The sequence below is a fragment of the Panthera leo genome, chromosome B2 (genome assembly GCF_018350215.1).
Source record: "Panthera leo isolate Ple1 chromosome B2, P.leo_Ple1_pat1.1, whole genome shotgun sequence".
In the NCBI taxonomy this organism is placed as follows: Eukaryota; Metazoa; Chordata; class Mammalia; order Carnivora; family Felidae; genus Panthera; species Panthera leo.
The window spans coordinates 1,788,044-1,815,396 of NC_056683.1; the positions used below are offsets into that span (position 1 = coordinate 1,788,044).

The 27,353-nt window shown below is 49.3% G+C and overlaps 1 protein-coding gene and 1 long non-coding RNA gene across 6 annotated transcripts; both read left to right on the top strand.

The window, feature by feature from the left end:
- The first annotated feature begins 6,834 nt into the window (after positions 1-6,834).
- On the top strand, positions 6,835-8,787 carry LOC122219464. Of its 2 annotated transcripts, none has more exons than XR_006202384.1 (2): positions 6,835-7,120; positions 7,369-8,787. It is a non-coding gene; the product is annotated as an uncharacterized LOC122219464 (long non-coding RNA). The 2 variants fall into 2 exon arrangements; XR_006202383.1 differs by lacking the exon at positions 6,835-7,120 and adding an exon at positions 7,160-7,207.
- A 190-nt stretch (positions 8,788-8,977) lies between these two features.
- Positions 8,978-27,326, top strand: GPX6 (glutathione peroxidase 6). Of its 4 annotated transcripts, XM_042937628.1 has the most exons (7): positions 8,978-9,019; positions 10,578-10,739; positions 11,375-11,560; positions 19,177-19,330; positions 24,534-24,651; positions 25,137-25,236; positions 26,373-27,325. In XM_042937628.1, exons 3-7 carry the CDS (start codon positions 11,525-11,527, stop codon positions 26,568-26,570), a joined length of 606 nt encoding a protein of 201 aa, XP_042793562.1. In that variant the 5' UTR covers positions 8,978-9,019; positions 10,578-10,739; positions 11,375-11,524; the 3' UTR covers positions 26,571-27,325. The 4 variants fall into 4 exon arrangements, with proteins under 4 accessions (XP_042793562.1, XP_042793561.1, XP_042793560.1 ...); XM_042937627.1 differs by lacking the exons at positions 8,978-9,019; positions 10,578-10,739; positions 11,375-11,560 and adding an exon at positions 15,577-15,704; XM_042937626.1 differs by lacking the exons at positions 8,978-9,019; positions 10,578-10,739; positions 11,375-11,560 and adding an exon at positions 17,569-18,064 and having other exon boundaries at positions 26,373-27,326.
- Positions 27,327-27,353: the final 27 nt, after the last annotated feature.

Here is a 27,353-nt window from a genome sequence, read left to right on the forward strand (position 1 = left end):
TTTATCGAGTTCCCAACTGCTCAATCGTCTCTGCTAAAATCGGGACTGGGTGTGGGTGAGGGATACAGGCCTGGATATTGCTGGACACCCTGCTTCAGTAACATATTTAACCGCACCCCACCTCCCCGGAGGCCTCCCAGCCTCCTTGTCCCTCTCGTGTACAGTACGGTGCACTTCTGGATCCCAGGTGCTGAGGCCTGAGTGAGTCACACTCCTCAATTCACAGCTGCTTGTCCTTGCAAAGCCCCCTCTTGTTCTGTAGATTATTTACAGCCTCGATTTCCAAACCACATTCTCCAACCCCCCATCCCCATGGCTAAAATAGGTTTCCTATTCCTATGGTTTGTAATCCTGGAAAAAACTTGCACATTCCTCATCAGATTACTAGCCCCTTAAAGCTTAAAAAAACCCACTCACTTCCCCCCCCCCCCCCCCGCCTTTGGACAGCAGAATCAAGTGGTTGAGTTCATCAAACTCTTACATTCATGGCACTTTATCATCAGGCTGTGCACTGATTGTCTTATTATATTAATTTAAAATGTTTTTTTTCTTGTCTCCAATCCACCCCTATTTTCCGGCTCTCGGGAGGATGGGCAAGGAAAAAATCGATCGTGCAGACTGGCAGGTCGGGGCCCCAGACGACAGGAAGCCAAATGACTGAGACAAGGTGAAGGTTCGTGCAGGTTGGCTTTGAATTCCAAGTCGAGGGCGAGCGTCTGGGCTGGCCCTCCAGGACTAACAGGGAGACGTCGGGCCCTCCGGATTCTCCCCACACCTCTCTTCCCACAGCCTTCCCCGCAGAGGGTCTATGGGCAGCTCTCTCTTCTACCCGCCCCCGCCTCCAGTGGGAAGTCCTCTCCGCCAGCCTGTCACCACCCCCCCTCCAGGTCCACACAAAGGGCAGCCTCCACCTCCAAGTCTGATGGGGCTCAGTTCTTTGAGTCTGGGCATTCCTGAGCTCTCTTGGAAAACAGACGCTTTTGTTATCCCAGATTCCTCATCTCTCCTCCAAGGCCTCTAATCTGCTGGGGGATGGTGGGGGGGAGCCCAAAACAATGACCTCTGACCCAGCCCCAAAGCTCCCACAGCCCGGTTTCCTGCCGTGTGAACCTCCGGACAGCTGACCTGACACCTGCCCCCCGCGGCCTCTGTCTCAGCTCAAGAACGATGGACATTAAAATATAAAGCCTCAAAAATAACGTTTTTGTTACTTACCAATGTTTTCCATTCCTTTATCCTTCCCAAGCTGTGTGACTTTGGGCAAGTTGCCCTGTGTGCCTCTGCTCTTTGTTTATGAAGTTGGGAGAATAATACAAAGTTTACAGAGCTAATTTGAAAAAAAAAGTAGAGGAGATGATTCATTCAAAGTCTAAACATGACCTGGCCAAGGTAAACATCCAGTGTTGACTCAACTGAGTAAGAAACCGATGCGCAAGTAGAAAATTCAGTTTCCCCAAAGTCATGGGAAATTGTGCACTGCTCCTCCATTGCTGTTATCAATTCCTTGCTCTCTTCACTATTTTCTCCTTGCTCAATGACTCGAGAGCAGAAGACATTTCATCATAAACTCTGACTCAGTGGTGGGACTAAGCGGCCTAAAATCTCCACTGTTTGAGAATTCTGTCCGGGAGAAGAGAAATTTCCAGGGCTTGGGCTCCACGGTGGGAGGGCACTTCCTGTCACCATGGCGTCCCGGTCCACCTGCCCGTTCCAGCACCGCTGCCTCCTCCTCTTCCATCCACTGGAGCCGCTTATCCAGTCCCTGTTGTTGCCTTTCCGGAAGGTGCAAATAACCCCCCTCTTGTCTTCTCTCTTCCAGGTTCTTCACTTCCTGCGGACCCCCGCCTGGCGACCCCCCTCCCCCGATAGGGCCAGTAGGGCCAGTTGAGCACAGCATCAAACCCAGCCTCTCCAGCGTGCACCACGCCTATCTGGACAGGCTCCCGGCCTCCTTCCCAGCACCCCTTCCTGCGATCCCCTGACTTCGCACCAGCCGAATCCATCCAGTCTCTGAAACACACCTCTTTGCACTTATATTCTTGAACTTGGAGGTCAATTATTCCGAGTACTTTGGGATTCCACCCCCCCCCCCAAATTATCTCTATGTTTCTTCCCACCTAGAGGACAAGGATGCAATTTTATCAGATTTTACCAAACAAGATTTTAGGTGGAAACGTTTGTAACCTGAGCCATAGAGTTAAGGCTGGAAACCTGTCCAGACCTAAACTGAACCATAAACTCTTCTCACTTTCTGACTTTAAAAATCCTACACCTTGCCCGTAATCCATGATATTTAATACACAATGATGAAGTTTTAAGGTGATGGTGGGGTGGTCCAGAGCCAACGGCCAAGAAAGAATTCTTGAAGACATCTTTGGTGCAAAAAGGTGATTTTATTAAAGCACAGGGACAGGACCTGTGGGCAGGAAGAGCTGTCCTGACAGATAACTGATTATGTACCCTCAGGTTGGGAGGGGGTCAGGGGTAGAGTAAGTCTGCCAGGAATTTTGGAAGCAGGGTTTCCAGGACCTTGAGGGGCTGGTGTTGCTAGGGAAATGCCACTTATCACCGTTTAGTAAAACCTCAGTCATGAGACCCTTCAGATGTAGGGTGGGGTTGCATATGCTTGGAGTATGTTTGCCAGCATGTATCTCAGGGCGGTTAAGACAAAGGAAGTAGACTTGCAGGATCCTGGGGGGGTCAGGGTAATGTTAAGCCAGGGTTCCCTTTGCCCCCAGCGACGTGTCATCATTGAGGCAGCTGACCCCGTAGAGGGAGGTCATTCTATCAGTTTTGAGGATTTGTCGATGGGCTGTAGGCAGTAAGGGAATTTAATTTTTCATTTGCCTTAGTTTCCCACATCATCATGGCAAGCACTTAAACCCCTTTCTTTTGTTCTTGGACAGCCAGGAGTGTTCAAGGAAACACATGTCCCACCTGGGTGGGGGGGGGGGGATGGGGGGAGGCTATAACCTGTACTTTGCCCTCAGCTCATCCCACACAGGGTGGCAGAAATCACTATGTCTCAACCACTGCCTACTTTTCCCATTCAGACTCCAACTTTTCCTTGAGCTAGGACTCCTTGGAGGAGAACTTTCTTGCCCAAGGTGACACAGCTAATGAGCGGCAGTTAAATAAAACCTCCAGACTCCCCATCCTCACTTCTGTTACTGACTTGATCCTGCCTGAAAATCGACAGCAAGTTTCTTGTGTTTTAATTAAAAGTAACAGAAGTTTGGTTCCTTTGGTTATAAAGGAAACAGGTTCAGCTTTTGCTGAGATGCTGTCCACCTCTTCATCCCAGATTCAAACCCAGCCTCTGCAACGCAGACCTCACATAGAGATTTTGGTCCCCATTTAGTTTTACTTGAATATTTTCCCTGAATTCGATCATCTCCATTGGCATCTGGGATCCCCGTTCAGACCTCCAGGATTTTCTTTACTCTGGGTGCAAGTGTGAGGCATACGACTTATCCCTAAATCTGCAACTTTAAAATAATATTGCATATGTTTATGTAACATTTGTAGTTCACAAATGTCCTTCACATCAGTGATTCCATTTAGCCCTCCCAGCAAGCCGGTTACGCAGATAGGACACGCATTCCTTGCTCGAATTTGCAATGGAAAAGTGAGGTTCAGACAGGGGACATGACTTGGGCAGTGTCAGAATAGTGTAGACCTAGACCAAAAGTTTGAGTTTTTATTTCAAATCCATTTGTCTCTCCACTCTTAGCTCAATTCCCCATAAAACATGTTTGAGAATGGAGGAAAGTCCCAGAGAGACCACAGGCCTTTTGCATTTAATTTTCATCCACACGTGTTCTTAACCTGCTGACTTCCTTTCCCAAACTTGCTGAGGTCTGGGACTCTCCCCTGGTCTGGGCTGACTGTGGCCCCGAGAACTCCCCAGAGCCAGGCGGCCTGGCACACGGCCGTGTCACTGACCCCAGCTTTCTGCTCCAGGGAGAGCTCTGCTGCTTGGAGGTGAGGGTGGGAGGCAGTGAGAGGAAGGGTGTGTGCTCCCCAAGGCGGTGTTCTTGTCTCTTACTCCAGCTCTAATGGGCTGGGGGAGGGCGTGGGAGAGAGCTCCGTGTCCTGGCACAACTACCGGAACCCGAGGAACCTACACGGTTGGAAACCAGAGCCCTCCCACCTGCAGATTCTGCAGTCTGTGCCTCAGGCCCTTGCTCCCAGGGAAAGAATAAATATGCTAAATAAAAGATGCCCTTTGTCAACAATCATGCCCTGCGGCCATCACCAATGACGTCCCAGGTCTGTAAGGCTTTGAGAAAATACCTCCCTAGACCTCAGTTTACCCATTTATAAATCAAAAAATCACCTAAATCCTTTCTAAGGCGACATTCTCAGTTTTTTTGTCTCAGCTTTTGAGAGAGATTCTGAGCTCCTCCGAAGCTGAATTGATCAGTTGTTACCCCTAGGCGATTGGGAAGCAAAAGTAAGAATCAAGAAATTCTGTGGATTTTGAGTTCTCCTGTGGCATATAGGTTTTCCAGGCCACAGCTGTATATGTGAGAGCCAGATGCTCAGTAAAGTAGAAAGACTGGCCGGTCCAAGCCACCAGGCCAGGGCCAGACACAGCTACAACCGTACCCCCACAACTGTCTATCCACGTTGCAATCAGATCGGATGCAGAACAGATTCGCTGTTGAGACCACTTGGCTTCTCTATCACCCCTTCGCCTCTGGCACCCTATGAAGGGTCTGAGGGCACCAGAATAACACCAGGACTTGACCTAGAAAACCCCTGCAGTCACCCCAGGACTTGACCTAGAAAACCCCTGCAGTCACACCCAGGGACAAGGTTGGCTCTCTTTCTGCCTAAGATCAAGAGAGGCAGGACGTATTTACATATGCAGTGATATGATGTTTGGAGTTTGCATCAAAATCATTCCGTGTGTCTGTGCAAGGGGGGAGGGCTGGGGGCACATGTGGATGTCGATGAAATTGGCCGGGAAATGTGCTGATCACGGCTGAAGCAAGTAGGAGGTATATGAGATCAATGATACTCTTCGCCCTGCTGCCTGCGTGTGTTTGAGAGTTTCCATAGAAAATATTTAATCAAAGGTAACAAGCTGGGAAGGGGGCTTCTTAAAATTAATGGATAGAAAAGGAATAGCACAGTTAGAGGGTAAATAAAAGAGATGAATGGAGAGGCAAGGGGAAGGAAGAAAGAAGACAGACAAATAGTGGGATTTTTGTGAGTAGTCACTAAGTCCTTACTCTGTGCCAGGCATTTCTAGGTATAAATTCTCACTAACGTTTATTTTAAAAGTCATCGTTATTATGTTCTTTTACAAAGAAGAAACTAATACACATACAAATTAAAATTGCTCAAAATTGCATAGCTAGAAAGAACTCAAAGCCAGTTCTGTTTAAGCCCTAAATCCCAACTTTTGTCCCTGGACACAACAGGCAGGGAGAGAAAGAGACAGCAGCCATAGACAGCGAAGGGTATAGAGTGTAGAAATGGAAACAAATGGGAGACAGAACAAGGCTCAGTGAGTTAGGCATCAGGGACCAGGTTGACAAGAAGCCCTTTCGAAGCCATTCCCGGATCGGTGGGCAGTCGGGGCTGATCCCTCTCCCCCGCCCCGGACTCTGAGGAGGAGGGTTAATCTTGTATCAGGATAAGTTAATAGAAATCTGTGATGCCATCTGGAGCTTGCTGTGAAGGAAACATGAATTCCATAGTTCCATCTCCTACTGGTGCAGGCACCCAGGAGAATCCACGACCTCCCAGACATTTGTGACTAGCCTTGCCACGAACTTCCTGTGTGTGTGTGTGTGTGTGTGTGTGTGTGTGTGTGTGTTCAAGCTAAATTATAGCAGAAAGGGAACAGGTGGGGAGGGATGTCTGATTGGCTGTCAGGTTAAGCATCCACTTTGGCTCACCTGGTGATCTCCTGGTCTGGGAGTTCGAGCCCCGTGTTGGGCTCTGTGCTGACAACTCAGAGCCTGGAGCCTGCTTTGCATCCTGTGTCTCCCTGTCTCTGCCCCTCCACCACTCACACTCTATCAAAAATAAATAAGCAATGGGGCGCCTGGGTGGCGCAGTCGGTTAAGCGTCCGACTTCAGCCAGGTCACGATCTCGCGGTCCGTGAGTTCGAGCCCCGCGTCAGGCTCTGGGCTGATGGCTCGGAGCCTGGAGCCTGTTTCCGATTCTGTGTCTCCCTCTCTCTCTGCCCCTCCCCCGTTCATGCTCTGTCTCTCTCTGTCCCAAAAATAAATAAAAAAAAAAAAAACGTTGAAAAAAAAAAATTTTAAAAATAAATAAGCATTAAAAAATATTTTTTAAAGTTCAATTGCCTGGGTGGGTAAACTAAAATGGGCACCAATCTCAAAATGGCAATTCATATAAACTTAGACTGACTTTTGGTTGACATTAAGGCCAAAGTGAATAATAAAAAATAAAAATGAGTGAACTGATAGTGTTCCAAGGATATTATTAGAGAAAAGAATGCTACCTTGGACTATATTGATTAGTGCACAGTATTCCAAAAAATGTGCTTTATATTGATCGAATCAGACCTGAAATAGCGTTTCTACCTGCGGGCAGACCAAATAAAAATGTAGATTAATACATCAGAGCATGTTCTAAGGAAGAGCGTCAGGATGTAAGCTGGCTTCCAGTAGGTATTTGTTGAATTATGACGCAGGTAGTTAGACGTGCGTGAGGAGGGATAAAGCAGGTGCGGGCCACAACCTCTGAGCCACCTCCAAGGAATAACAGGACAGGAAAGGCCTAACCGCAGAGCCGGCTCAGAAGCCACAGCGGGGGCGGGGCGTGGGGGGAGGGGGTGGCGAGCTCCAAGAGCTGAGCATGCGCACAAAAGGTACAACTTGCCCTTCCGGTCACAGCAAAAGCTCGTTAGAAACCCATAAATACGCACTGCGTGAATAAATACAATTAGAACAATGCATCAGGGGCAGGCGCATGCTCCAAGCCAAAGTGTGATGCACCCACCAGCTGCCGGTCAAACAAGTCAATCCAAGTCCAATCTGCTCGTACACAAAGCAAATTTAAGAGGATGCGGCCAGAGCTTCCGGGGCCGGTCCCACTGTCGCTCCGCAGTGGCCCGCTCTCTCTGTTGCGTGAACGGTACGTAGCAGCCCTATGAACTATGCCCCCACTCTGGTGTCGGGTCTCCATCCTTCCACGCGTCTGAGTCAAGAACCGAGCGAGCCGGTAACGCAGAGAAACTAGATGAACTCATGAAGGGAGGCAGAAATGATCTGTCATCTGTCTGCCTCGATTCGGGCCCCCACAGGCCCTTTACGATGCAGCAGGCAGAGTGAACGTTGTAAAAATATTCGGTTAAATCTGACACGGTGTTTTCCCGCTTGCAGGTCCCAAGGCTGCTCAGAGAACGTCCAGAATCCAAATGACCACGAGGCGCCCCGGAGTCGGAGCCCTCGCATCCTCCAGCCGCTCCGGTCTGTTCTGGGTCTTGCCAGCCACCTCCACCCGGCGCTGCCTCTAAGTCTTGCCGTGTCCCAGGTCTCACCTCCCGGGTCCCCTGGATGGAGGGACCCCCTCTGACTCCTCCCGGTTACGCTGTGTGATCTCATCTGTGGTCTTCTTTCCAGGGCTTCTCAAATTCTGCAGCTTTCTTGTTTATTCCATGAAACGAGCATGCATCGATTTATGGTCTACCTACCCATGAGGTGTAAACGGCCTGAGTGCAGCTTACTCTGTCCAGCTTGTCTAAAAGTCACCTGCTTTGATTCATTCGGAGCTTAATAAACACTGGTCGGATGAATAGGCAGACCTCTAGATGTCTTAGAGTAATAGCTCATAGATCTGGTTGGACGCACATAAGCCATTTTACAGATCTGTTGAAAACTATGGACTCCTCACTCTCTAGAAAAATGACGCTGCGCACTACGGTTATAACACCAAGGGGTTCCCGACCCCTCAATACTCTTGCTGTCTATAGCGATGTTAGGTTTGCCTAAAATAGCAGGAACAGAAAATCTTTTCCTCTAAGGACATGAGTTTCATCCAGAAACTGAGAGTGGATGTTCTGGCCAAATATTTTTTCCAGTTCCCAATGTATTCAGAGCCTTTGAAACAAATACAGCTACCCCTAGAAGCTCAGAGTGTCTCTCTGGTCCTGAGCTAGTGGTTCAGGCTACAGCTTGAAAAACTGTAAGTCTGCGGCTGTGCCTGTGGGAGGCCCTACCTGCCCCCACTGAAGGAGACACACACACACATAGGCCTTCTGAGCTCTGAGAGCTAGTGCACAGAAGTAACATTCCGTGCTTGTACGTGTGCTGTGGCATCGAAGTGTGGTGCCCAGGACAGTTCCGTAACTGGTGACTTCGTACAAGCAAAGCTTGTGTAAAAAGCCTCTGTACGCTCCTCTATGCATATGCTAGGGCTTCCTGGGGACCTAGACCAATCAAGGCTCAGCATGCTAAGAACAAGGAGACAATAGATCGAAAGCATGTCTTTGCTAGAAATCTAAGAAGTAGAATCACACGCACAGCAGATGCGTGGAAATATCTTGTAGGTCAGCAGGAATGCACGAGTAGGCTTTTCTGGTTGATCCTGTTACTCTGCTCTACGAGATCTGTATACTTTCAAATTTCAAATTTCATTTCATTTCAAATTTATAGTTGGTTTATAGCCCAGCATATGGTCAATTTTTGTAAATATTCCATGTGTGCTTTAAAATAATATGTATTCTGCAGTTGTTAGGTGTTCTATATATGTCTGCTAGGTCTAATTTGATAACTGTGCTGATTAAATCTCATATGCCATTATTCATGTTTTTCCTGCTTTTTCTCTTACTAAAAGAAGTATGTTAGAGTTTTCCACTATATGCAGATTTGTATATTTCTCTGTAGAGTTCTGTCAATTTTTAATAACTTTTTTTTTTTTCTAGTAGGCTTCACACCCAGCACAGAGCCCAGTTCAGGGCTTGAACTCACAACACTGAGATCAAGACCAGGGCTGAGATTGAGAGTTAGATGCTTAACCAACTGAGCCACGCAGGTGACCCAGTTTCTGTCAATTTTTAATTTATATATTGTTAGTTATGCTATTAGGTGCTTACAAACTTACAGTAATTATATCTTCCTGGTGAATTATATGCTTAATCAGTACGAAAAATTTTTCTAAATCCTTTGTTATCCATTTTGCCTTAAAGTCTACCTTGTCTGTAAACAACATAGCAAATTTTATTTTGGTTTATTTATGCTTAGTAACTTCTACCCTTTACTTTCAAGCATTATTTATCTTTCTGTGTTAGGTGTCTATTTTGTCTCTTCTGTTCTATATCCCATATTCTCTCATTCTAGTTTTCTTTTGAACTATTTGGTATATGTTTATTCCCCCTCCCCCACTCCCATAAGGTTGATGATTATATACACTTTGAACATTCTTTGAGATTACAAAATGCATCAGGGATATATGCATCCAGGATATATATCTGAATATATCATTCAGAGTCTATTCATAAATAGTTAATCTGCCTCATTTTACCCTCTTTCTCGGCAATGTAAAGACCTTAGAATTTTATAACACTATATCCAATCTCTTGAATTATATAATTATATGGTATATTACTGTTGTGATTAAACATAGGCATTACCTATCTAAATATATAAAGAAAAAGATGTTGTCCACATTGTCAATCTTCATAATACATTCACCATGATGGTTAATTTTTTGTGTCAACTTGATTGGGCCATGGGGTGCCCATATATTTTGGGTGAACATTATTTCTGAGTGTGTCTGTGAGGGTGTTTCCAGATGAGAGTAACATATATACGTATTTTTTAATTTTTTAAATTTCATTTAAATCCAAGTTAGTTGACATATAGTGTAATAATGGTTCATGAGTAAAATTTAGTGATTCATCACTCAGATGAAAGTAACATTTATTTATTTATTTTGAGAGACAGAGATAGCGTGAGTGGGGGAGGGGCAGAGAGAGGGAGAGAGAGAATCCCAAGCAGGCTCTACACTGTCAGCACAGAGCCCAACGCGGGGCTCGAACCCACAAAACCGTGAGATCATGACCTGAGCCAAAACCAACAGCCAGACGTTCAACCGACTGAGCCACCCAGGTGCTCTGGGAGTAACACTTAAATTGGCAGCATGAGGAAAACAGATTGCTCTCCACAACGTGGGTGGGCCTCATCCTATCTGTTGAAAGTCTAAACATTAAAAAAAAAAAAAAAATGGCTGAGTAAGAAAGAATTCTTTCTCTCTGCCTGTCTTCGAGCTGGAGCACCAGTCTTCTGCCTTCAGACTCAGACTAGAACTACATCAGCTGTCCCGGTTCTCAGCCGGCTGATAGCCGATCTTGGGACTTCCCAGCCTCCACAGTCACATGAGCCGATTCCTCATAATAAATCGCCCTCCCTCCCTCTCTGTCTCTCTACCTATACATATATACACAAACATAAATACACCTACATTGATACAGATATCTATATATTTATTTTTTAGATATCTACATATTTAATAGGAGATAAATGTAGATATAAAGAGGGATATATCTATATATTTATCTATATATTTATATTTATTTATATTTATCTCAAAGTGGCTTTGGAATTGGACAATGTGTGGAGACTCGAAGAATCTTGAGGTTCATGATAGAAAAAGCCCAAAATGCCTTACCTCACTGTTGCAGAAACAGAGATATGAAAGGCTGCTTGTGGTAAGGGCTCAGAAGGAGGAACACGTCAAGAGCAACTGGAAGAAGGTTCGTGACCCCTTCCTGGCGCTGCTCCAACCTCTGCTCCCGTTGTCGTATCTGTCCTGTCTTCTTAGCAAAATCTCCCTGCTTCCCTCCCCTAAGAATGTGTGTGATTGTATTTAGTGCCCACTCAGACCATCCGGGGTAATCCCTTTATCCCAAGATCCTTAACTTGATCACATCTGCAAAATCTGCCAGATAAGATAACGTCTGGGTTCCGGGGATTAACACCTGAAATCTTTGGGGGCCATTACTTCAGTTACCACAGGGTCCGGATTTGGGATCAGAACATACTTGAGTGTGAGTCCCAGCTCGACATATTACTCGGCCTGGAACTCGGGGAGCTATTTGTTTTTACTCTGTATTTATATCCTTACTTATAACACGGAGAAAGTATTAACCTTATGGTTATTCTGGTGATGCTTTCATAAGAAAATCTACCTAAATATTCCTGCTACTCAGTAAACGGGGAGTTGATGCAGACTGATTCTCCTCCCTTTCTGTTCCTCGTACTCTGTTCGCTCCTTCCCCTACCCCCCTGATGTCCCCTCTCCCCTCACCACTGCTCTATTTCTCCTATCTTCTCCCCTTCTGGTTCTGCCGCCCCTTCTGAAGCCTGTGTTTCTACTCTGCTCCTGCAGGTCGTGTCCAGAGAGAGGACGAGTTGCCCCAACATAGGCTGGGAGCTGCAGGGACCTCCCAGGCCAGAACTTGGCGTGAACCATTGGTGGAGAGTCCCCTGGAAGAGGTGACACTTCCCAGCTTCCCTTTGTGGCCCCTGACTTGACCTGATGGCACAGGGACAGAGACCAGTGCTTGCTTTTCAGGTAAGGCCACCCGAGGCCAGAGGGGCAATCGCTCCACTTTCTGGGCCTCTGAAAGCCCATATATGAATTCAAGAAGCTAAAATATTCAAGCATTAAAATTTTAGAGGTTTCCGAGTCAATACTTTCTCTTTCCAGTCTTCCCAAGGTGAAATCTGGTCAAATTAAATCACCAAGAGGTCTGGTGGCCTCCTCTTAAAAGATGTGGAAATATGGGGGCACCTGAGTGGCTCAGTCGGCTGAGCATCCTACTCTTGATTTAGGCTCAGGTCATAATCTCACGGTTTGTGGGTTCGAACCACGCGATGGGCTCTGTGCTGACAGCTCAGAGCCTGCTTGGGATTCTCTCTCTCTCTCCCTCCCTCTGCCCCTCCCCTGCTTTCTCTCTTCCTCAAAATAAACAAACAAGGAAACAACCCAAAAGATGTGGAGAAATGAAAAGATACAAAGCGTCAAAGGCAGTGAAGATGTTCATCTCATAGTCCCAGATCCCTGCCCAGGTGACAGGCTTTGGCTTGCAGTGTCCCTTCCTTCCCAGGGAGGAGGAAGGCCAGACTCACGGAGGCTCTGGGACATCGCCTTGCTGGGGGGCGGTGGGTCTATGGAGGACGAGTCGGTTAACTCTTGTGGCTGCCACGGGGTCTCCAGCGCCCACAGTTGTGCGTGGACACGGGGGTGCTCCCTGGAACATGAGGGTGGGAATAGTGGACGTCGGCTTCACCTGGGAAAGGGCACGTTCCCCTGCACATGTTGTTTCCTTTGTCTCACTGAACACAAGAATGATCTCTCGGAGCAGATGAGGGTGGGATCTCTGGCAATGGTGGCAGGGCCCCCGAGGACACAGTTTCAGGACCAGCGGCCCTCCTGAAGGCCACAGCCAGCCTGGATCTGAGGCATCCTCAAGGGTAAGGCTGTAGTAGTCATGAACTTGGACAGAAATGTACCAGCAAAATCATCACTCTTCTCAAAATCCAAATACGTGTTGTTAGTGCATTTAAAGAAGTCAAAGAAGTTTTAAAATCAAACAAAAAGTTAGATTTGAAGCCAAGTAACATTTCTTTTTTTTTTGAGAGAGAGCAGGAGTGAGTGGGGAGGGGCAGAGAGGAAGAGAGAGAGAATCCCAAGCAGGCTCCACGATATCAGCGAGCAGCCCAATGTGGGACTTGATCCCACGAACCGTGCAATCATGACCTGAACCGAAATCAAGAGTCTGACACTTAACCGACTGAGCCACCCAGACGCCCCATGGCCATCCTTTTATAAAAAACGCCAGTCACATTGGATTAGGGGCCCACCTTACTCTAGTATGACCTCAACTTGTCACACTGGCAGCAATCCTATCTTCAAATAAGGCCACATTCCGAGGTCCAGGGGGTTAGGGCTTCAATATATCTTTTGGGGGAACATGATTCAGCCCATAACACCCTATGATCTGGGGCAGATCACTGATCTGCCTTAGGACCCCTCCCTATCATCTGGAGCAGATCATTGCCCCCCACCCCCACCCCAGGACCCCTCCCGATGTCCTGTAAACTGCTCAGTCCTGACTGGGTCACAGAAACAGCGATTGAGACAAACTGATCTGAGTCTCACCCTTTTCTGCCCTAGGCTTTAGCAGACCTGATCTTGGGTCCAGTTCAAGGCCTGGTCAAGCTCTTTAGGACCTGATTAGTATCTCAGGCCTCAGAGAGTTACCTCTGAAGTCTTATTTGATAGAACTGTGTCCCATTATTTTTGATAAAAATATGTAACTAATCTATCAAGAAACCTTTCAGGAACGATCCCAAAGTACTGGCCCAGGTTTTACCTAAGAGGTCAAGAATCAACACCCTGATAGGTGGACTTGGGGTGATGGAGCAAGTTCAATCTGCCAGAAACGTAGTATTTACAGAGTGAAGGATAGGCCCGGAAATTGGGCCGATGTCAAATCTGGAGTGCTCCATAGAATTTCAAATTAAAGGTGTAGGAATTAGGGAGGAACCAAAGCATTTTCAACATAAGAGTGGTGTCAACAAAGTTGATCTCCAGCAGATCATACAACAGAGGCAGAGCGTGGAGGAAGACGGACACAGAAGACTCTGGAAGGAAGGAGACAAGGGATGGACCAAAGCAAAATTCCTGGAAGCAGGTCAGGATGCAGGCTCCGAAGGAGGAGAGAAGGGAAATGGAGCCCTGACATTCATTCCGGTGGACCGGAGACAGGTGCATCCTGGTGTGCGCCCCACACCTTCACTTCTGGTTGCTGGAGGCCCCAACCCAAGGCGCTCGAAAGTTCACGAGGAATGTTGGAACGAGACCTGGGGAGCTGGGGTTTGGGGCCATCGGCCCTACTGATGATCTGTGATGAAGGGTCCTCACCACTCAAGGGAGGGTTACTGTATGATGAGCAAATGTCCCCATGAGAGATGGTGGGGATTTAGTCACAACTGATGATCCATATGGGAGAAGACCAAGGGGCCTACAACAGGAACCCCGGGTTTGCTCTCATCTCACCATGACCCGCTGGTGACCTCCCTCCAGCCTCAGGTTCCTCGAGCACGAAGAGGAGTGTGTGAATGGCTGCTTGCCCGTGTCAGGCGCTGGGCTCAGTCCTGTATCGTTATCAGCACTGCTGAAGCCTAGCAGGTAGACACTATTAATTATGCCCATATTACAGATGAGAAAACTAAGGTTCAGAGACCTGAGCCTTTTCTGCGTCAAGGAGCTGGTCAGTGGTGCACAGGGGTCTTGAACTCAATGGTCTCCGGCACCTTATAGTCACCTCATAGTCTGCGGTTGGGCCATTATTTGGGGGCTGAGAGCGGGGAGAGGCCGGAGAGCCTGGGAGTGCATGTAGGCCTGCGCACCCCCCCCCCCCACCCCCCGGAGGGAGCCTTCTGCTCAGCTGCTGCAAATGTCCTGGGGACCTGCAGGCTGGAACAGGGATCAGCGACCAGGCCAGTTTACAGGCCCCTGAGAAGAGCCGGGAGATCTGAGCCGACCGGAAGCGTGTCTTTCCAGAGAGTTCGCCAGCCTCGGGGTCAGGCGCAGAGGCGCGCGCGGGTGATCCTGGCAGAGGCGGGGCGGAAAGGGCTTATAGCCGAGAAGGAAGGACTTAGCACCTGCGTTCACAGGGGTCTTGAGCCGAGCCGAGCCGAGCCGAGCCGAGCCGGCGGGCAAACCGGCGGGAGCAGGTGGGAGAGCGGGTGGGGGCGCCTCTCCACCCAGTCACACGCCTTGCAGCGCCCCCGCCCGGTGTCCGTTAGGGCCTCGCAATGACAGGTGTTTCGGAGGAAGCGGGCAGGTGCTTAACAGAGGGAGACCCCAGCCCAGGGCCGCTCGGGACTCACAGTGTAGGTCGTTCTCTCCCGCGACCGCCCTGCAGGTGTGACCCCACCGCCCCCGGCTGCGCCACCTACGCGAACGAGGTCCTCTCCGGGGGACACTCGGGCCCCGCGGCCAGACTGCGTCATTAGGAAACACAGTGTGCCGTGACTACCGATGGAGGTTTGGGACACAGGACCGAGAGGTACCGTCCTCCAGGACTGCGCTTCTCAAGCTTTACTCCGCACACGAACCACGTGACGCTCGTTTTTGAAAAAGCAGATTCTGATTCAGTGGCGGCAGCTTCACTTCCAGAATGCGGGGAGCACCTAGGGGCGGCCGGTCACTTGGAGAGGGTGGGGACGGCACTTCCCGGTCCCAGAGAGTGGCCTCCGCCGCCACCCGCCCGGACACGTGCGCCAGAACAGGTGCAAGACGTCTCCCGGATGCACCCGGGCTAGCGGAGGGCGGTAGGCGCGAGGGAGGGGCGAGCGGGCAGGGGGAGCGGGGAAGGGGAGGGGAGGAGGAGCGTGCAGGGGCAGCGGGGAGGGGACAGGGAGAGTGAGGAGGGGAGGGGGCAGGTGCGTGCGCGTGCGTGTGTGTGTGTGTGTGTGTGTGTGTGTGTGTGTGTGTGTGCGCGCGCGTGCACGCCGCCCTGCGATTGGAGGGCGCGCCTTCGCCCCGCTCCCGCCGGGCGCTCAAAAGGGGCCGACGCTCCGCGGCAGCGCAGAGCCTCCTGGGCGAGCGCGCACCGGCCATGGCCCCGCAGCTCTGGGCTTCGTGCCTCATCCCCCTGTTCCTGGGAGGCCTCGCTCAGCCGGCCCCGAAACCGCAGACCATGAGGGTGAGTGTCCCGTTGGGGACCCAGCGGACCGCAGCGCCCGACGACTCACCTGGCCTGCGGGGCCTCGTCCGAGGCCGAGGTGTCCGGAGCCCTGCTGAGCGGCCCCCTGCCGGGCGGTGGTGCCACCGCAGGTGGGACCCAGGCTGCCTGGGCGCCGCGCCCCTGGTCTGGAGCTCGTGGGAAAAGAGCTAGCTGATGCCGGGATGCACTCTGGGGCGTCAGGGTCAGGGAACAGGGGCTTCTTTTTCCCGGGGAATAATAAAACACACAAGGCCAGTATTTGTTGGCCCAATGTAATTTTAGGGGACGTGGGCTGGTGAGCAGCGGTTGGGGGTGGGGTGGGGGTCCAAAGCTTGTACCAGAGGAGGAGGATTTGCTCTCAGGTCGCAAAGCTCCTGATGCCCGGAAGTCCCCACACTGGAGGTCACCAGCCACCCTGTAAAACATGTGTGTACGAGCCTTAGGACACAGGGTGGGGACTCCGTAGGTGCCTTGAGGTACCGGCAGATTTGAACTTTAAAACCAGACAAATTCATTCAAAAACAGCCTCACTTGTGGCCTTACACCAGTTACGTCCCTTTTTCTTGGCCTCCCCCTGGTCTGTAGAAGGTGGAGAATACCGTGGTAAAGTGCAGGGACCCCCAGACAACAACCAGAGGGGAGGCCCCCCATGAACAGTCAAGAAAGAAGTCTTGAGACGTTTTCAGTGCAGAAAGGTGGTTTTATTATAGCACAGGGACAGGACCCGGGGACAGGAAGAGCTGCACTGGGGTTGTGAGGAGTGACTGATCACAGGAGGTTGGGGGACAGCATAAGGGTCAGGAATTTGGAAGCAAGGCTTCCAAGACCTTGAGGGGCGAGCTGCTGTTACGATAAGGTTAGTTATTACTGTTTAGTAAGACCTCAGTCCTGAGACCCTCCAGATGTGTATTGATCCGTATGTCTGGTGACGATTGCTAACGTATATGTAGGGGGGTGTTTGTGCTTCGTGAAGTCACACTGACCAGAGCAAAGCTGCAGTGGTAAAACGTGAGAGGAAGTCTCGCAGGAGCTGTAGGAGTGTTACGGTCTACACGCCTCGGGAGCCCTGCCTGGAGACTGCGAGCCACAGCAAAATTCGGCCTTTGTTCGTTCTTCTCCCATCACCCGCAGAGTTTCCGATTCCGCAGGTCTCGGGAGAACCCAGGAACTTCCGTTGCTAATATGTCCCCAGGTGATACTTGTCTAGGTCCGCAAACCACTTTGAGCGCTCTGCCATTGGTCCCTGTGATGTGTAAGATGATGCATATAAAATGCCCAAAGACTGGTAGCTGTTGTAAGACCGTTTCCCCTCTCTGAGAGGACAAGACGCAACCTGTGGGAGGCATCCGGTCTGTGCCAGCCACTACCGCCTGGTTGGGGTGGCCTTGGAGCGGTAGAAAGCCGTCCTCTGAATAAACGGCTGCATTTTAGAGTATCCTGATCCCTTCAGACTGGAGCAGAACTCACCTTGGAGTTGGGAAGGCCCACCCTTCAAGTGTACGGCTTTCTTGGGGTTCTGTATCCCACTTACGGGGTGATATCCACGTGAGAGACAAAAGCCGGGAGTTGTTGAGCCCAGACGTAGTAAGGTCGCATGAAGGCAAGAGGTGCACGCATCACAGCTCTTAGAATGATTTCAGTGTGTGTGTGTGTGTGTGTGTGTGTGTGTGTGTGTGTGTTACTGTTTATTTTTGAGAGACGGAGAGCATGAGCAGGGGAGGAGCAGAGAGAGAGGGAGACAGATTCCGAAGCAGGCTCCAGGCGCTGAGCTGTCAGCACAGAGCCCGACGTGGGGCTGGAACCCACCAATTGTGAGATCATGACCTGAGCTGAAGTTGGTCGCTTAACCCACTGAGCCACCCAGGCGCCCCTCCATGTGATGTTTTAAGTTAAGTAGCGAAAAAGGCAACTAGTAGGAAGGGTTTGCGTGGAGCCAAGGCAGAGGCACAGGAACACAGGCGCACGGATGACAGCATCTTAGGGGCGTTCGGAGGCCAGCGTTCCCAGACGTTTGGATCAACGTGTGTGCTCCGGTGTGGACGAACGGGCGGACACCTAGAGAAGGCGCCTGCCCAGGGTCACCTCCTCCTCCAGGACAGTGAGGAAGCAGCTACAGACTCGAGAAGCGGACAGCATGTGGCCTTTCCTTGCGGAAGCTCGTCCATAGGCGGTCCCCTTACTGCTCCAGGCCGTCCTTTATGGACCAGATCCCTGGAGGCTCCCGCTCCATCGTTCTAGAATCCTCTGACTTCTGTGCAGTCTCCGGGGGTCTGACATCTCCTCAGACAAGAGCAGTCCAGCCTGTCACCCGGCCCGGTCTGCCTGGAACACGGCTGCTTGTGGGTGGGCAGCTCCTTCCCCTGTGTCCCATTTCATCCGGGAGCAGTCACGGCTGTCCACAACAGGGGGCAAGACAGATGAGTTCTGCAGCAGTGGGCACCGCACTGGCAAGGCTCTGGGCACGGCCTCCATGGGACCCAGACGGAGAACACGTTATTGGCCCAGCTCTGGGGGAAGGAAATCACAGTTTAAGAACGTATAGATGAAAAATGGATGTAAAACCGCAGAGGTCTCTTAAGCAAACTCTAGAAGGGCTGGGATGACTGGAGCATGGTGTTAGCGTGCAGTGTCAGAGCACAGGGGACACTCGTACTGATCTTCCAGGGACGGCTAGAGCGTCACACGTGCACACACACACATACACACATGTTCGTGTGCACATACATACATGTGTGCATGCATGCAGACATATACACACGTGCATTCACATGCATGCACACACACGTGCACATAAATGCACATGTGTGTGCCTACACATATGTGCATGTGCATATATACACATGCACACACGTACAAACATACACACATGCACATACAGGCACTTTTTTTTTTAAAGATTTTATTTTCAAATAATCTCTACACCTGAGGCACCTGGGTGACTCAGTCGGTTAAGCCTCTAACTTCAGCTCAGGTCCTGATCTCATGGCTCATGAGTTCGAGCCCCGCGTCGGGCTCTGTGCTGACCGCTCAGAGCCTGGAGCCTGCTTCAGATTCTGTTTCTCCCTCTCTCTCTGCCCCTCCCCCACTCATGCTCTGTCTCTCTCTCTCTCTCTCTCCTTCAAAAGTAAGTAAACATTTTTTAAAAATTAAATAATCTCTACACCAAATGTGGGGCTCAAACTCACACCCCCAAGATCAAGAGTCACGTGCTCTACCGACAAAGCCAGACAGCCCCCCACACACACACAAAAAGGAATGTCACTTACAAGACACACATTCTAGTGGTGGCCTCGCCATAACTAAAAATATTGCTGGAAAAAGTGTCCTCAGTTCTTAGACTTCCACGGTACTGCATGAAAGAACGTCAAGCACTTTGCAAAAATCCACGGGTGTTGGGGATCATTGTTTATGTCAATATCATCTCATTATGGTTGTTTTTGTTACATTCCAGATGGATTGCTATACAGGGGTGACAGGCACCATCTACGAGTACGGTGCCCTCACGCTCAGTGACGGGGACTACATCCAGTTCAAGCAGTACGCGGGCAAGGTCGTCCTCTTCGTCAACGTGGCCTCCTACTGTGGCTTGACAGCTCAGTATCCTGGTAAGAACTCGTGTTTCAATTCTTTTGGAACCAGCTTTGTCAGATGGCCACATCCTAATTCCAGAGGTTTTCCCAATTTGCCATTGGGGGAGGGGGTGGTGATCACATGCGTCCGTCCCCCTCAGTCCTGCCACCACTCTACTCCTTGGGGGCCAACAGAATTATCTCCAGATCTGAGAAATAAGATTCTCCCGAAGATGCAGTCAGAGGCCAGGAACGTACCTGTCACCAAACGAGGTGGTTTGTTCCTCGACGCCCTGAGGTAGAACATTTACTGTGGGGAACCATGGGGCTCCTCAGTAAGAAGGTGCTGGAAAGAACTTATTTGAGAATCTGGGCTTGTGTTAGGTGCTCTGGGAAAGAATTCAAGGAGTGGAAGCTTTGCCCTGAACTGGATGCTGTCAGGAAGTGAAGAAGTGGGGACAGTTCTGTGACAATGATTAAGATACACCTTCATAGGGGCGCCTGAGGGGCTCAGTCGGTTAAGCGTCCAACTTCGGCTCAGGTCATGATCTCGCGGTCCGTGAGTTCAAGCCCCGCATTGGGCTCTGTGCTGACAGCTCAGAGCCTGGAGCCCGTTTCAGATTCTGTGTCTCCCTCTTTCCCTGCCTCTCCCCCACTCATGCTCTGTCTCTCTCTGTCTCAAAAATAAAATAAAACATTTAAAAAAATTTTAAAAAAAGATACGCCTTCATAGGGGCACCTGGGGGGCTCAGTCGGTTAAGTGTCCGACTTCAGCTCAGGTCATGATCTCACTGTTCACGAGTTCGAGCCCTGTGTCGGGCTCTGTACTGACAGCTCAGGGCCTGGAGCCTGCTTCAGATTGTGTGTGTGTGTGTCTCTCTCTCTGCCCCTCCCCCACTCATGCTCTGTCCTTCTCTCTCAAAAATATACAAACATTAAAAAAAAAAATTGTCTCAGTAGATCCTATCTATGAGGTAGGAGGATAAAATAAGGCTAAAACTGTAGCCAGTGAAGAAGCAGAAGTCCCTTACATTGACAAGAATAGGGAAATTTGGGGCATTTTTGCAATTTGGACAGGGTTCATGTTTTGTCTGTGTGACAATGTGATTATGGAGCGGTCTTGTTTTGTCTTAAGTCCTCGTGGTCCCGTGTTGTGTGACACTGATGTCCTGTGTAACTGTACCAGGGAAACGCCAAGCCGTGGCTGGACTCCCAGGCCAGAGCCTGGCTTTCAGGGGCCGCCTCTGTCTTTCTTGCCCGCTGGTGACAACAGCAGAGAGGACTGATCTCTGATCTTTTGGAAAACACTCGGGTTCCACGGCACTGCCACAGGACACAAGAGGGAGATGTGGTTTTCTAAGCGATGATCTTTGGTGTGGTGGCCGTTTGGGAAGATGCTGTGTCTCTCCAAACCTGGCCCGACCTTCTGCCACGCCTGAGGTGGATTCTTTCTTTGCGTGAGCTCCTGGGGAAGACTCTGGGTTCCCTGTTGGTCCAGACGTGGTTATTTAAAGTTTTAGATGGATTGCAGTAGAGATAAATGCAGTTTCTGACACACCAAGAATTTTTCTGCCTTTTTAAAATGCTTGTTTTCAAGGTTAATTCAAAAGGTTAAGTGCACCAAACGCTACAAAGAACGGAATCAAAATAATACACGAACAGCTTTTAAGAAGAATGTCCCACATGTTGACATGTCCACATTGGTATCTATTCAACTGATCAAAAACAAATTTCCTGGGCGCCCAGCCTGGGCGGCTTAGTCGGTTGGTTAAGCGTCTGACTCTTGATTTCAGTTCAGGTCGCAATCCCGTGGTGTGTGAGATCGAGCCCCATGCTGTCAGTGTGGAGCCTGGTTGGGATTCTCTCTCTTTCCCTCTCTCTGCCCCTTCCCTGCTCCCTCTCTCTCTCTCTCTCTCTGTCTCTCAAAATAAATAAATTTTTAAAAATTTTTAAATAGAAAGTCCCATCGATTTGTCCTTTTTTCTTTTTATTCCCATCAATTTGTCTTAATGAAACTTCAATAATAAGAAATCCAAGAACTTTCTCTTTTTTTTTTTTTAAGTTTTAATTTAAGTAATCTCTATACCCCATGTGGGGCTTGAACTCACAACCCCAAGATCAAGAGTCTCACACACTTCTGACTGAGCCAGCCAGGCGCCCCCAGGAATTTTCTCTTTTAACACCACTTAAATTTAAGTACATTGCAACCTCATCTCTAAGATACGTGGTTCACTATATTTTGATATTTTATTTTATTTTATTTTATTTTATTTTATTTTATTTTATTTTATTTTATTGTTTAATGTTTATTTTGAGAAAGAGAGAGAGAGAGAGAGAGAGTGCAAGTGGGGAGGGGCAGAGAGAGAGAGAGACACAGAATCCAAAGCAGGCTCCAGGCTCTGAGCTGTCGGCACAGAGCCCGACTCAGGGCTTGAACTCACAAAGCATGAGATCATGACCTGAGCTGAAGGCAGATTCTTAACTGACTGAGCCACCAGGTGCCCCTAAATTTTGATATTTTAAAATTAATACTTAGCAGGTGCTATGGTCTGAATGTTTGTGTCCCCCCAAAATTATATGTTGAAATCCTAATGCCCAATATGATGGTGATAGGAGATGGGGCCTTCAGGAGGTACTGAGGTCATGAGAGTGGAGCCCCCATGGAGGGATTAGACCCCACAGAACACCCAACCCTTGCACCGTGGGGGGACACAGGGAGAAGGTCACGAGGGTGGGACCCCCATGGAGGGATTAGACCCCACGGAACGCCCAGCCCTTGCACCATGGGGGGACACAGGGAGAAGGTCACGAGGGTGGGGCCCCCATGGAGGGATTAGACCCCACGGAACGCCCAACTCTTGCACCGTGGGGGACACAGGGAGAAGGTCACGAGGGTGGGGCCCCCATGGAGGGATTAGACCCCACGGAACGCCCAACTCTTGCACCGTGGGGGACACAGGGAGAAGGTCACGAGGGTGGAGCCCCCATGGAGGGATTAGACCCCACAGAACGCCCAGCCCTTGCACTGTGGGGGGGACACAGGGAGAAGCCGGGCAGTGTGCAGTCTGTAGAGTAGAGAGTCTTTGCCAGAAACCACCACAACGGCACCATGACCTCCGGCTTCCAGTTTTCAGTTCTGTGAGCAATACACTGTTATTGTTCATCAGCTTCTAGGTCTATGGTATTTTGTTACAGCAGCCTACAAGGGCTAACACGGACGGGGCTGCTTGATTTAGGCAAAATTATATGAATTTTATAATTATATCTAATATATATTATAATTATATGTATATAATTATATAATGTACATAATTTAATTAAATATAATATTTAAAATAAATTATATAGTTATATGTAACATAAAAGTATATTATATATATTATAATTAGTTAATTTTCGAAGAACCACAAAAAAAAATGGTTCACATTCACCAAGGGACTCTAAAGACTTTTTAAATTTAGTGGTGAAATTGTGTATAAAAAGATACTCTCAAAAGCACAGATTATGAAAAGATCTTACATTTAAAATAGTTTGGGGGGGGTCACTTTATATTTATTATTTTTTTATGTACAATTGGCCCTAGGAAAAACCCTGAAAAGCTACAGACTAAATTTTTACTTAATTTTTACAACACCTCAGGATCTAATTATAAGAGCCTAAATAACAGTTTAATATCACTTAGCAAGTAGCAATTTTCTCCCTTCAAACAGTTAAATTGGAAACAATATAGTAAGTTTAAAAGTTATGACATTTAGGGGTGCCTGGCTGGCTCAGTTGGTAGAGCCTGTGACCTTGATCTCAGGGTCATGAGTTCAAGCCCCACACTGGGCATGAAGCCTACTTAAATTAAAAAAGCAAAAACAAAGTTGTGATGTATAAACAGCAATTCCGTGGAATGAGAATCTGCTTTTAAATGTTCAGTTTTAATTTAAATTTGTTCTGAAAAGGGACTGTATTCACAACATTTAAAATGTAAAAGATACAAAAGGCTTTAACAGTGCAAACATCCACATTTCTTTCTTTTTGGGAAACCACTGTTATCCGTTTAGGGTGTAGACTTTCATAAACCTCTAATGTCTATGCAGGCAGATACCTCTCTCCTGTAGAAATACACGAATACACACGTGCAGTCCCGCACCTTGCTTTTTCACATAATCAAGCATCTTGGATGTTATTGTGTATCAGTGCGTGATGAGTTTCTTCATCTATTCGAAGGCATAGTTTCCACTCTGTTGCTGCGATATAATTTATTAAACTAGCGCATGAGAATCATAAAGAGCGTCTCATTCACACTTTACTCCAGATGGGGAAATTGAGAGAGTTAAAGGAATCCGCCGAAGCATTAGAGCCAGGATCGGCTAGGTGTTTCTGCCACAGGAAGGGACTGTTCTTGAGGGTTAAAGACAAAGGTGAGTACGGACGGTCGCTGAAGAAACATACACAAACAGGAAGGCACTGTCACTTAAGAAGAGGTTTTGGGGGGAGGCAGCCGCGGCAGAGCCCAGAGCGGAGTCTGCGTGGACTGACTGGCACTGGTAATGCGGACCGAATACGTGGGGACTGAGAGTGGCTGACGATGAGATGCTGGCAGGGTCTGGACACAAGTCAGCAGCTTCTGGCAGCAGGAGAGCACAGGAGTTTGTGGTCTGGAATCCCCGTGAGCGTTCCAAGGCAGCAGAGTAAACAAGAGGGGAGAGAATGCTCTGGAACCAGGCTCTGAATTTCTGCGCCCAGGTGACAGTACCCGAGAGTGCTCCTGGGAGGAGGCCTGGGCATCAGGTGTGTGGTCATGGGGCATCGTGGGGGGTGAGTAGCTTGTCCATTTTGTTTGCCTTTGCCTTGAAAATTTTTGGCCAGTCAGTCAGTCTACCACTAAGGAAGGGGGCAGTGGCATTTAAATCTCACTTCCACTCAGAATCACACAGGCCCCCGCCCCTGCCCCTTTCCTCACCCCTGCCCCACAGGGCTAACCGACCTGTGCTTTCTAACAAGCACCCCCACTGGATGACGCAGCAGAGCCACTTACGGGAACCACCACACAAGAACAATGGCCGCTGTTTGGGTCTGTTTCTGGAAACTTCCGTTCCAGCTTCTTGCTCTGCCTCCTCAGTCTCTGTGACCTTGAACTTCTCGCTCATAGTCCTCAGTTTATTCATATGATCAATGGATCCATCCAGTGGTCTTTCCCTGTGCAGGGTGGCCTGCAGGCCAGTCTGCCCATGCTGCTGTCTTCCCACAGAACTGAACGCACTTCAGGACGAGCTGAAGCACTATGGCGTGGTCGTGCTGGGCTTTCCGTGCAACCAGTTTGGAAAACAAGAACCAGGAAAGAACTCAGAGATCCTTTCTGGGCTCAAGTGAGTGCCTGCTGGGACCCTGCAGAGACCCTGCCAGGATTTCCCTTCCTCCTTCTGCCTGGAGGCCGGCTTCCTCTGGAAACTTCCAGGGTGGGTGGTGGATCGTTGGCTCCAAGAACATCATTGTGAAGCTTTGCTTGCAAACTTGCCTGCTGGCCGTGCTCAAGCATTCGCTCTGCCTTGAGCTCCTTGATAATGACATGAGGGGAATGTCCAATGGAAAAGAAGTACGGGACGACGGCAGGAATGTGGGCAATAAAAATGAATCGGGATCCTGACCTTAAAATATGCCTTCCAGTTTTCTTGGAAGTCTCTACTGGCTCCATAAAGCATGACGTCCTGACTCCCAGAGACCTCTCTTTCCTCACCTTCCGTCTTCCGTGTCTCCCTCTTTATCCTAACTTTTGTGGTAGAGTTATGGTGGCCTTCGCCATCCCTCCTTGTCCTAACTTGCGCCCTCTTGGGAACACGCTGGTTCATTGCAGGTATGTGCGTCCAGGTGGCGGCTTCGTCCCCAGCTTTCAGCTCTTTGAGAAAGGGGATGTGAATGGAGAAAACGAACAGAAGGTCTTTACCTTCCTGAAGGTGAGTGCCCACACACCTGGCAGGCGTTGGTCATAGGCAGAGATGCCCCGAAAGCATGGGGCTCGTTTTGGATCGAGGTTGGACTCCTTGGAAAGAAATGCCTAGATAAGTTCAAGAATCATGGCAATGTCCACGGTGAGGCTCGAGCTTCAACTACAGGAAACGTAACCTGTGACAGTCCTGATGTGGACCAGCGCCCCTTACTGAAGGGTAGCGATTCACTCTTCGGTGGTCGTTTATGGAATCCCCATAGGTGTGAGGATCCCTGCCCACTGGGAGCCCAAAAGTGCTAATAGGGCCCAGCCCTTCCCTGGAGGCTCCTCTCCAGTCAGGGAGACGGACATGGAATTCATGGAATTCATAACGTAGAGTGCGTATGGCAACTTGTCTTAGCGTCACCGAGTCTTAGAACCACCCAGGTTCTCTTAGGCCACAGGTTCCCACATGCTGGTCTGCCAAACAAGTCTGGTCCCCGTTGAAATTTTCACCCATCCATTGCAAACTGAAGAAAAAAAAAAAAAGGCAATGTGGGGAGTTTTTCGCAAAGCTCAGCTCCTTGAATCTAAGAGACCATCATTTATTCTGATATTAAATTATTTGTTAAATCCTATAAATTGCCATTTCTGTTGCTCAAAAATGGTGATGCTATTGATATTTCTTCGACCTACTCCTTTCAAAGTCTGCTAATTTTAAATTTTACAGTTAGGTAGACTTTTGATTTTTCTTACTGTCAAAATAAATGTGGGTTATTCTACATTCATCTCCGGAAAATAGTTATTAAACCTTTACCACCCTATGCAGCCCCAAACTCTGGGAACCGCAACTCTAAACCGAACCATTTCTCTTTTCGGGTAAGAAAACCAAAGCTATAGAAATGGTAGGACTTAGCAAAGAAAACAAGCTATTATTTTACTGAAGCACCATGATATAACCATGGGAGAGGCAGACTGGGAAGGGAGGAGTATTTTCTGTCATACTGTCTAGCTCTTGGTTGTTGTACTGGTGATGTTGCATTGAAATGTGTGGTTCACTGGGGGCACGTGGATGGTGGGTACTCTGGGGCTCCAGATAAAACTGGACCTTACAGAAGCACGGGGGAAAAAAAAACTTTTCTCTTTTTCATCTCTCTGCTCCAGAACTCCTGCCCTCCGACCTCGGATCTTTTGGGCTCACCAGACCAGCTGTTCTGGGAGCCCATGAAGGTCCACGACATCCGCTGGAACTTTGAGAAGTTCCTGGTGGGGCCCAACGGGGTCCCTGTCATGCGCTGGTTCCACAAGGCTCCCATCAGCACCGTCAGATCGGACATCCTGGAGTACCTGAAGCAGCTATAAACCAAGTAGAAAGGCCCAGAGGCCGTCAGAAAAAGCCACCTGCCTCCCACCTGAAGGACGTGGTTGAACACTGGGTCCATCTTTGCTCCACATGCCTTCCTACCCAGCGTCCCTGTGACCCCGCCATCCTGGATGTGCGTGCGTGTTGGTGTGCGTGTGTTCGTGCGTGTGCTTGAGAACAAGGCAACGAAAACCTATCTCCCCAGCTCTCTGCTCCCCGAATATCAGGTTTTTTCCACTGCATTGCAAAGGAAAAGCAGATTTCCGGGTAGATGGCTCAGACTACCAAATATCCCTGAAAAAGGTGATCCCCAGGAGTTCTGGCGTCTGTCCTTCCCCATCCTGGAGGTTTGAAGAAAGCAGGAACTGGCAGTGAGACCCTCAAGACCCCCTTCATAACCTCTCCTGTCCTTGAAGATAGCCCTGGGGTAGAAGCTCTTCCTCTCCCAAGTGAGGCCTTCTGTCCCCCACACCCTGCACACTCCTACAGGGCCTCTGAAGTCGGGTGAGGGTGGAAACCTGGGGTCCCTGAAGGAAGGCAACTCCCTGATGGGGGCCCCCGGCCCCTCTGGGTTGGACCTACCCAAGCTTCCTTGGCCCCTGTCCCTTAGTGGTTCCAGGGCAGGGATGTCCCTTCATTCTGAAGTTGGGGCTTTGTCCTCACCCTGAGCCTCCCCTGCCACACACATACCTCTTCTCATCACTGACTCAAATAAAGGAAATTCTGCAGCAGAGTTGGTTTCCCGAGGTGTCTCCCTGCTCCCGGATTACATCCCTGCACCC

Excerpts from the sequence above, each read along its gene's own strand:
- GPX6 (XM_042937626.1), top strand. The coding sequence starts at position 17,924 with ATGGACCAGATCCCTGGAGGCTCCCGCTCCATCGTTCTAGAATCCTCT. Across the intron at positions 18,065-19,176 it reads TGCCTGGAACACGGCTGCTT|ATGGATTGCTATACAGGGGT; the intron begins GTGGGTGGGCAG and ends GTTACATTCCAG. Across the intron at positions 25,237-26,372 it reads AGGTCTTTACCTTCCTGAAG|AACTCCTGCCCTCCGACCTC; the intron begins GTGAGTGCCCAC and ends TCTCTGCTCCAG.